Source organism: Halyomorpha halys, unplaced genomic scaffold (genome assembly GCF_000696795.3).
Source record: "Halyomorpha halys isolate HHAL.00 unplaced genomic scaffold, Hhal_1.1 Scaffold1014.1, whole genome shotgun sequence".
In the NCBI taxonomy this organism is placed as follows: domain Eukaryota; kingdom Metazoa; phylum Arthropoda; class Insecta; order Hemiptera; family Pentatomidae; genus Halyomorpha; species Halyomorpha halys.
In genome coordinates, this window is record NW_027116643.1 from 267,115 (window position 1) to 278,305 (window position 11,191).

General features: G+C 28.6%; 1 protein-coding gene across 2 annotated transcripts; it reads right to left on the bottom strand.

Annotated features, from left to right (window-relative positions):
* Window positions 1-221: 221 nt before the first annotated feature.
* Window positions 222-6,398, bottom strand: LOC106687811 (ras-related protein Rab-24). Of its 2 annotated transcripts, none has more exons than XM_014431911.2 (6): window positions 5,885-6,398; window positions 5,678-5,762; window positions 5,484-5,610; window positions 4,177-4,276; window positions 3,627-3,677; window positions 222-2,223 (listed from the first exon to the last, which is right to left on the bottom strand). In XM_014431911.2, exons 2-6 carry the CDS (start codon window positions 5,737-5,739, stop codon window positions 2,117-2,119), a joined length of 447 nt encoding a protein of 148 aa, XP_014287397.1. In that variant the 5' UTR covers window positions 5,740-5,762; window positions 5,885-6,398; the 3' UTR covers window positions 222-2,116. The 2 variants fall into 2 exon arrangements, with proteins under 2 accessions (XP_014287397.1, XP_014287396.1); XM_014431910.3 differs by having other exon boundaries at window positions 5,678-5,766; window positions 5,885-6,341.
* Between the last annotated feature and the right edge of the window lie 4,793 nt (window positions 6,399-11,191).

The following is an 11,191-nucleotide window of genomic DNA, read 5'->3' on the forward strand; positions in this document are numbered from 1 at the left end:
AAAATACATGTAGTTTTTTTTTTATTTGATTCATTTTTTTCTCTTAGTGTTACACGAAGAATTAGCTCATAAAAAAAAAAAAAAAAAAAAAAAAAAAAATTATTCACCATAACTAAAACTAACCAAGTTCTTAACACCTTTGAGTAAAAGAGAGGCGTCGATAGTCATGTATCCCCTATATAAAAAAAACTGATATTAAAGGCAGACTCTCTAAGAAGTAATAAGGTAAGACCAAAGTTTTATTTTTTAATGAATACAAACAGTAAACATTATCAAAATAAGCATGTAAATCATACTTATAATAAATATACTTCCTTGATTTATGGAGTTGTTGTATTACATTATTTCCACATGATCAAGAGTAAAACCTTCTATAAGACAGGAATAATATTAACAATAACATGACTAGAAGGCTTCCATTATTGAGGAAAAACTGTTAGCATAACATTTATATTATCCTGAGTTGGTCTAATAGATGTATAGAATTACAATCATCTATCTTAATTGTTCATAGATATCAGAACATTTCTTATTTCATCTATTTCTATGAATTATAAATATTTCACAATTAATTATTAGAAATTTAAAGTTTTTAGTTAGAGAAAAAATACAGTAAAAACAAGCTAAGAAATAGAGATAAAATTTATTAAAATACAGCCTTATCTATAAAAACAACAGAATGTTTTTGTTTTATAATATATAATACTTTTAATTAAGGTGATAACAATTTCGGAACAAATCCTTTCAGAAATAGCCTACAGTAGAAATCCCACTTAATTGGATTTAACGAATCAGAAACTCAGATTGTTCAAAATATTACTTTTTTTTAATACTTACAAAATTAATTTCCAACCAGTGACAATCCATTTTATTAAAAGTTACTTTAAATTTCATAGAATAGTATGAAGAGACTCCCCTTGCCGATGTATTATTGTTTAAATAGTGGCTAAACATTGCCTGAAGAAAAGTTCCAAGCTCTAAATAAAAATTTCTGATTAAATATTTTATATTTACATGCTTATGTAAATAAATATATTTTTTTCTGCAGATCACTTAATTAAATGTAATTAATATAAAATATTTTTGTTTACTAATGTTACTAAACCTCATCCATATTATTACGGATAAATGGGATTTCACTGTATTGTTTCGAGAGCCAATACACATAATTACATAGGAACAAGATATATCATAGTATATTTTCTTGAGAACCACTACATATAATTACATAGGAACAAGACACATTCTGGTAACTAAAATCTTCAACTTAAAAAGTAAGTGTTTAGATTATTCTGCATGTATAAATGTAAAATATTAGAAAGAAATTCAAATCTTTTCTATTAAAGCACAGTGATATTTACTTTATCAGTTATTGCTAACAAAAAATAACAAACAAAAAGTAGCCATTTAAGTTTTCTTTAGATCTTTTAACACAATAATTACAGCAATACAGCATTTATAAAAAAAAAAAATCCTTTACGAAAAAAGGGTACAAATGAAAGAAATTTTTACATGTTAATACATTTAATTAAAAAAATATTTGAAAAATCTTTTTGATGTCATTTTTTTTTCATTACTGCCTCTAGTTTCGGTGCCACATTTTTAAAATTGAGGATCAGAACAATTACAGTAAAACCAGAAGACCAATACACATTGCAAGGTTTCAACAAGATGTGATGGATAGATCATATAGCATTTAGACGACATACTGAGACTTGAATGATGTATTTTAATATTGATTGAAGTAATACGATTGATGGGACGAATGATAGTTAATAAAAAAAAATTCAGAAAGTTTACAATGAAGTATTACATTCATAGATTAATACATTAAAATAATGTGCCTACAATAGCAATAAAACTATTTAAGTTATAAGTTATTGGTTAGTAAAAACTAAAAAAAATGAATTTATTTCCTATATCACAATAATAATTTTATAAATACTATACATTATTGAACTTTGGATTACTGTTACAATCAGAAAGGAGGTTTTATTTACAATTTTAAAACAGAATAATGATATCTACAGTTACTTACATTTGTACATTCTATATTCAGACTTGCAAATTGATACATTAATGATGTTTCATACCTTTAAAAGTTAATAACAATATCTTAACAACACATTCTTCGTTTATCGTTTTCAGCAAGTTGCAAACTACTTTTTCCAGTAATAGATTCATCCAGCACACATTCATCAACAATTGATTGAAAAAGTTCACCTAAAAAAGTGGCATATATAAAAATATATAGAAATATATATATATAAATCTATATAAAGAGATTAACAAGAAATAAGAACTACATTTTTTTTAAAACCTAAAAATATAACTCTTTACAAAATGTCTGTTTTAATGTACTTCTTTTCTTTTTTTGTTACATTATATTAAAAATGTAAATTGTTGTCAAGTACAAAACCTAGATATACAACATATAAATTAAAATACAATTATTAATCAATAAGAAATTATGAGTTTGTATTGTAAGGCAGCTATGTTTATTATATTGTATCATGATTAAATATTTTCAAAGGAGTTTTTGGTGAACAAGGATTGTAAGTTTTAAAATTTGTATTATAATGTTAGCTTACAAATATATTAGAATTAATAGGTAATTTCCTTTTAAAATTAAAAAATGCATTGATATACATATATAAATACACACAAAGATTCTTAAATCCATTTTAATATTAGTATTAGTCAAGGTCACAGTTACTAGGAACATTACAAATAAAGGAAAATACAGAAAATATGGATATATTTAAGAATTATTAGCAAACATGAATTTTTTTGCTAAAATTGACTGACCAGAAGTGCCACTTAATTGATAGATTTTTTTGATTTTCTCCAAAATCTCTCTTGGTAAATTAATGAGGAATTAAGCATTATTTAATACCAAGTAGATCTTATCCTCAGTTAAATAGTCTAAAAAACTTCCTTTAAAGTAACTTCAATTTTGTTTACGAGAAAAAAATAATCAGTTTCCATAGTTAGCAATAGTAAAAAATGTATAAATACGAAATATTAATGAATTTTATGAATAACTAAAGGAAAAGTAGTTACATACGGTTTGAACAGGAAAAGCTGAGACCGAACGATCTTTCCCAATTGCATTGAACAATTGATGACTTTTTATCTTTTGTTACACTGTTGTATTCATGGCAGAAACAAATGTTTTGCCTTTCCTGGCGTTTAGATATTTTTTTTTTCAAAAATCAAAAAAATAGCGAACTTCAACGTAAGCCCACTAATCTATACAAAACTTGGGGACATTAGATGTCCCACTTTTATCACCTTTACTACATCAGGAAGTAAGGAGTTCTATTAATTAAACATTTTTGCATATTCTGGGCCCTAGATTCTCCTTAGTAGGTACCTTTCAAATCTTAGCAGAAGAGCCTCTTGTGAACCAGCTAATATTCCTCTTAATGCTATCATAAGTCCTCCAAAAACCTAGGTACAGGTGGTAAGTGTGGATATTATATACTCTGCACCTTTCTGATGGATAGTACCAAACCCCAAACAAAGTGTTTTCCATTGTGGTCTGGATTTTACAAAGTGGTTGGACACATGATACCTAATTAACCTTACTATTAGTTCTAAACCAAAAAGTAATAAAAACTTACCCACATTTTCTCCAGTTTTACTTGATGTTTCCATTAGTTTTACCTGTATACCTATGCCAAATAAAATACAATTAGCAATTACCAATAACATCAATACTTTCGGTATAAAACTATTTGCACTATAGTGCAATGCAAATAAATATTTAATAATTTTGTAAAACAATCTTTAAAGTTACAATTAATATTTAAAAATTCATTTCTCTTAAAATCTATTTTTCTCCTCAATTATGTTTCAATCAAATGGATCCATTTAAAATGATAATTGGATATATTATTCACAGACCATTGATACAGAAGTAGATAATAAAATTTGTTTTTAAACTGATCATTGGTATACTCAAAATGATTTTGATGAAGGATTAATCAAATAAACTAAATTAAAATCTGTACCACTACAACCCAAGAAGGATCAGGGGTTCAGTACTTTGTAAGGAAGTACTATTACTAGGCCAACGGTATTCAAATAAATAAATAACAATAATAAATACTTGGATATAATTAAAATAACTGATCACTGATAATAGCAGTGATATAAGTTTTCTATACTCACCTTTAGCATACTCATTGCACTTTTCAAGTGGAACTTCTCGCTCTGAAATGCCTTCATCTATAAGGTCTTTCTTTGTTCCACAAATATAAACTTTGCAGTGCTAAAAATTGAATAAAATTTATAAGAGATACAATGCGAACAAATATATACTTTTTTATATAAAAAGAGGTTTTTATATTATATTACTGTATTTTAATAATCATGATTGCTCATCCATACTTTAACCCTTAATATACGAAATATTTATTTTACATATAAATGATTAAATAAATTTTATTTTTCAACATAGTGCTACTTAAAACACCAAATAATCCTTTATTTCAGACGCATTATTTATAAATCGTAAATAAATTTTAATTCAGACTTATGAAATAAATTATCATTTTTTATATATAAAACAAACACACTTTCTTCTATCCTCAAAATAATATTTTCTCCATAATATTAATATTAATAAACTTTTTTTAAAAATATTTTTCACATTTTATTTATTTATTGAATGTCTCTGCAATGGCAATATTCCTAGTTCTAAATTTTTATAAATCAGGAACCTTGACAAAATATATTAAAAAAAAAAATGTTTTTTTGGAAATCATATCCTTTCCAAATTAATGGTTAATAAGAAATACATGAAAAATATAATACAACTTATAAGAGAAGTAATAAAAATACAGAGATTACAAGTATGGACTATATTGGAGTAATTTTATATAGTTAGCTAATACAATGACACTCTAAATCAGAGGTCATCAAAGTGGACGATAAATTTAATTGTAGGTTGATGGATACCAATGCTATCAATCACAAATTCGTTGATAGTAACACAGTATGTATGCTCTTTGTTTCAAATAATATTTGTAACATTTGGATTGTGGGATGTATTGTATGGATGTAAATAAAATTGATGAATTAAGTTTCTTTTTTGCTTTATTTTTTATAGAAGGGATGGATAAGAGCTAAGAAAATTTTTAGGTTTTGATGATTTGGTTTGTTTGTACACCCTCGATACATTTGCAGTAACTTATATTTTTTTCTATCAGAGGTTTCGAAATACCATTTGAACTGGTATTCTATTTATAATGGTATTATAACTCAAAACTGATAGTTTTTAAGCAGCAACTGAACTACATCTTTGATGAAAACAATAAATCGATGATATTTTAATCATTGCATAACTAAAAAGATTATTAAAAAAAGAAACATATTAAAGGAAATGCAAGCAATAAATAATTAATTTACAGTTTTATACTTACATAAACAAATTTTAAGCATTGCTAACATGAAAAATAATACAAAATTAAAAATACCTCTTCTACTTCTCTCAACTCAGAGATCCAACTTCTCAAGCCTTCCCATGAACTTTTGTTTGTTATATCAAAACATACAATAGCAGCTTTGGCATCACGGTAGAACATTTTCACCATGGAACGATACCTACAAAAATTTCTCTTTAATTGTGCTAGTCGAATGAAATCATCTTAAAATAACACAATGTCATTACCTTTCTGTACCTGCAGTATCCCAAATGCCAACAATTCTTTTGCTACCATTCATAGATGTCATTTCTTTAGCGGAAAAGGCTGCACCTATCTAACAGGTTATATTAATCATGCTGATAATAGATTATTAAGTCAAATAAGATAGAACTTCAGATTCAGTCATTTTTTTAAAAAAATAATGCTACAATCAACTGTTCTTAGCTACTTACTGTTTCGTTCATATTCTCCTTAAATTTTTCATGGATAAATCTTTGTATTAATGAAGTTTTTCCTACACTCATGTTCCCTACTATGACAACTTTGATATCGACACGGTTGTTATGTGTTTTCATGTTCAGTAAAGTAGTTTAAACGATAAAGACACTAAAATTTTCATTTTGAAATAACCTCCAAGACTGCCATTGGCATGAATCAGCTGATGATCGCAGCCAGTGCTGACCCCAAACACTATTGGAGCGCGATATTTAATGTTCTATTATGTTATACACAGTGTTGATGTTCTCCTGTTGGACTCGTTGAACTATCAGAACAAAAGAGATATCAATGAGGATGGCACAATCACACTGAGATTACAACAGTATTCTTTCCTCCTCCCAATGAACATTCATCACAGCTTCCGAGAAATATGTCATCAGATTTCAGTAATGCACCTGAAGAGACAGTTGGCTGCGTAAATATTAGTTATCCCAGCGGGAGTAAACTCCTTTTCGGTAATTTTGATTACCAAAAACAATTTTAACTCCTCAAAATTTGAAGTTTCTAGCTATGTAGAATCCAAAGAAAAAAAAAATATATCCTTTGAAAATGGTCAGGGCTGTGTTCAAAGAATAAAAGTTTTCAACTATGTACTGATTGCTGACATTTCGACCCACAATGTAGGTCTTCATCGGGGCCATTGTGATGGATGGAAATATAAACAATGAAAAAGGGAACTTAAGGATCAAACAATTATAAAAGAAAATTTTCCTCTGAAGTGTCTTTAATTTTATTAAATTGATATAATTAACCATCTGACATTTTACTGATGGTGAAAATGGAAAAATATAAACTCTGAAAGAATTTGATAATTTACTTAAGGAGATAAGAAGACTAATATTTTTTTCCAGATTGAAAACACATTTCTGGAGATAAGAGTAGTAATGTAGACGTATTATATAAACCAAAGGTTTTAGAAAAATAATATATTACTTATATAGTAGCAGAAAGTAATAGAGAATGAAAAAAAAAAATTACATAAATAAAAGATCTGTTGTAAGACCTGTTTACTGTTAAACTGATGGGCGCATGCGCAGTACGTTTTTTCGTTTTGGCAGTCTGATAGATAAATGCTTTCATGCCACCATAGTTATTGAATAGTTACTTTTTTAATTCCAATTAACCTATGTACTGTGTCTTTCAGCTGACATAATGATTAACTCCATAAAACCATTCTTAGTATTTTCAATATTGATTCCATAACAATTTAGCAATCCTTAAATGGTTAAGAGCAGAATGTATATTTTATTAAACTGTTATTTTTTTAAAACTAAATTTCCAAAGAAGATGTTAAAATTTTAGAGCTAGAAATGATATTGAAGGTGCTTTCCTGAAAACTGTTTAAATTGGAGTTGGCTAATCTCTCATCTCATTTGGAAAATTAGTACGGAAAAGTATTGCCCCAGTGAATCATATAGAAATATTTTTTTGGGGACGAAGGAGGATTCTTTTCAACTCAAAGTAGTTTGGTAAGTGAAAATGTTGTGAGGCGTGCATTGCACCAGATTGTTTATCTCATTATTATTTAAAAAAGTAGGAAAGTAGATTTAAAGTGATTAAATTGTTCCAATGATGTTTGAAACCGCAAAAAAGGGAGTATAATGGAGATGGTAAGCTGCTAAGAAATTTTTGTTTTTTTAATCTTTATTGAAATTTATAATTGTACATAATGATACATCCAGTAAATTTAATGTAAGTTTATGATGGAATAATACAGGCGAGCAGAGAAACTGCTCATTGGTAGCACTCTAATGACGTTTTTTCATTAGCAGGTCTCTTGGCCATTTTCCCAAGAAAAATGAAGTCAAAAGGCGTGGCTAATAGGAGTGGTGGGCAGTCAGGGGAGGAGTAGAGGGACCCACTCACAGGATATCTTCTCTCTCTGTGTTTACTAATACAATACAATAATTGAGTTATTCTAATCTTGCCTAAGAATTTCTTGGTTAAATTTCTACTTTCTCGAGAATGGCTTATTGGATTTGCATTGTAGATGGAGAAAATGATTGGAAATAGCATTTCATATGCAGTTCATATTTGCGATGTTAAATATATTTACATAAATGGAGAAAATTTCTATTGCGCCAAAGATAAAGCTGGGGAGCGTAAGCGTGGTCAACCTCCTCTATTCGGTTTCATTTTCTTTGAAGAAGACTATAATTTGTCGTCCTCCCTGGTCCAAAGGCACTGACCATATAAGTTATGAGCTAATGTACGCTTTTTGTAGCTTGCGGCTACTGCATGGTCGACCGCATGCTTTAACCACATGTCCATAGGGTGTACTTTTTGAAGCACGCTAGAAAAAAAAGTACCCATAGTGACGGGAACGGATGTATCGAGGGTTTTTTTTAATATGATCTAACCGAAGGCCTCGTTATTGTGTGTTTAATATTTTTCAGTGTCACTAATATTAGAATGTAGGTAGAGAAGAGATAGAATTATGTTAGTGAAGAGTAGGTTAGAGAGAAGGTGGGAAGACACTAATCTTTCGACGTTACCATACCACTGGAGGGACCTTCTCTCCTGGAATAATAAGGAAATATGGTACGCAAGCGGAGATGAATAGGTTCCGGATCATGCGGGATCACGAGCGAACACCAATCCCAGACCTCGAGGGGTTATACGTCGGAAGGGAAACGGTCCTCGGAGCTTGCTGGAAAAGAAGGTGGAAGAAAAATCAAGCACGTCAACCAAATATAAATTGATAATCACCTACGTGTTGAGTTACCATCTCTGATGTGGATTACATCCTAATATATCCATATAAGTTATATTGACGTCGAGAGGCCTCTTGTATTAATATTTATTTAAAAACGGTACAAATCATTTATTTTAAAATTTTTATTGATCAAATGGACGCTTAATTGATATTTACAATTTCATATTACAATATATTCTTTTATAAATAGTAATAAGAAATATTATAATAATGAATATAAATAATGAATATGAATATAAATAATAATGAAATATTATAATCTGGCTGTGCTTAAGTTTAAAATTATTTATCTACTCCTTTTTGTACTTGAATAAATCCCTGCGGTCAAATATTTATTACGAATGAAAATCTTGGAAAAGTTTTTCCAGCTAGCTTTGCTACATTGAGATTAATTAAAAAACTAAAATCTGTACCGCAACGATCCATGAAGGATCAGGGGTTCAGTACTTATAAGGAACTACTGTTTGAAAAACGGTTGTGCAAGGAGGCAATTTGTTCAAGATCACGCTTAATCACCAGATTTTACCCCAATTAAGGGTACCCACTTTATGGAGGTTGGGAGAACCTGCAAAGTAAGAAGTAAGTACACTCGCGTGCTGGGACAACGCCTAAATCATTAAGCTACCCCGCTTTCCATGAGATTATTTAAACATTAAAAAAATTATAAATCAAAATAAAAACATAATAATGATGAATACGTTCATATACAACGAAAAAAAAAGTGGTTGAATTATTGATAAAGTAAAATATATATTTATTCACAAATATGAATGTAAGAGTTGATAAACACGCAATATTGAGTTTTGACGCAAAGTCATTATTAATAAATATAAAGATAATTGGCATAAACAGTTTGTAAAAAAAAATGGGAAATAATAAAAACACCAAGGATAAAAAAAAAATTCATTCGTGGGATAATATCGCTGCATCAGAAGTATAATAACGCAGCTATAAAAATTTTACAAAATTGACTTTATTGGGTTAGCGTAATCAAGAATGGATTTACTCAATGTTTTGCAATAGATATTACATAATTGTACTTATAAAATTCATTCCCTGGTGAATTTTTGGTACAATTATATTTTTGAAGAATGTACTCACTATTTACCAATAATAAACAGGATACGACTGACCCCAAATTTATCAGAAGCTCTCACAGATGAGGAAGCTAAAATTACATTAGTTTTTGAATTTTTAAAAGTACATCGCCTTCTTTATAAATTATAAATCCTCTTTGATTTTTTTTTTTATTGATTTTTTATATTTTTTATTGATTTTTTTTATTATGTTTTTTATTTATTTTTTTACTTTGATTTTTTTTTTACTTTTATCATACCATAGGCGTTGATGACCAGAGGGCTTTACGCCTTTAAGCAACAATCAACAACAACAACTTCTTTTTGGCGTTAACATCTGAAGATATCAAAGAAGCGCGGTATAAAGCAGGAAAATCAATAAGCATTGGGCTACGGTCGCGATATAGGATGCTTTGTTGAATTTCGAGAATTTAACAGGAAATAAAATCCCTCTCACAGTGCTGGAGAAAGCGTACAGTGCGAACATAGGAAGAGAGGGTAGGATGTTCGTTTATTTCTGTATTTTACAGGCCCATCCTATAAATAAAAATATTATTTATATGACAATAATTTGGTGTCTTTTGATTCGAGCGTTAATTACGAAGTGTAAAAAAAGAATATAGCAAAGTTAGAAGGAGTAAGAATGAGACAGAATATATACATATAAGAGATAGTAGAACAAAAATAAAAACAATAAATAAATCAATAAAAAATTGAAAAATTATAAACAAAATTAATTCACGTAGTGTTAATTGTTGTTTAGTAAATATATTGTTGTTAAAAAAACTGTATCTAGGCAAATGTTGAAAGTTCTATTAGGGGTGTATTTGAACCTCCTTATACACACCATAAAGTAGTTCCTAATGATTGTCCTACTAAGAACATGTTAGTAGTTTTTATGATATTAGTCGAAACATCTTAGCAAATATTTCCTCTTCGTTATTTGAAAAAAAAAAATAATGTTGGTGGATAAACTATATCTCGGGAATTATTGAACATAAAAAACTCTATTAAAGATTTTTTTTTTAAATTTATTTATTGATATTTACAACTGTATAAAAAATACAACAAGTAAATTTGATCATAATAACATAATGATGGGATACAGCATGTAGAGAAACTACCCAGTTGTAGAACTCTAAAAACAGTTTACAATATAAGGTCACGAGGCCATCTTCTTTTCAGGCGCCTCGGAGGATTGCCAGAAATGGAAGAGGAAGCAAGATTAGAAACTAGTGGGTTTGGGTGGTTAGGGAGTTTCTATTAAAGATCAAATTGAATCTAGTTTAATGCACTATTAATTAGTTTATAATAATATTTCAGCAACTTGCAGTACGTTAAAAGTTATTGGCAATAAACCGAGAAATCTATGCAGCCTTTTGAAAAACCTGAGATATATGTTACTAACCTCCAGGGAGTGGAAAAATTTAATCATCGTATTTTTCAAACATTTTTATTTTAACATTATA

What these genes read in the sequence shown, in the direction of transcription:
- LOC106687811 (XM_014431910.3), bottom strand. Translation starts at nt 6,007, where the DNA reads ATGAAAACACATAACAACCGTGTCGATATCAAAGTTGTCATAGTAGGG. An exon ending in AGTTGAGAGAAGTAGAAGAG is followed by an intron (nt 4,277 to 5,483) that starts GTATTTTTAATT and finishes TTCAATTTTTAG; the next exon opens with CACTGCAAAGTTTATATTTG. An exon ending in GTGCAATGAGTATGCTAAAG is followed by an intron (nt 3,678 to 4,176) that starts GTGAGTATAGAA and finishes TATTTGGCATAG; the next exon opens with GTATACAGGTAAAACTAATG.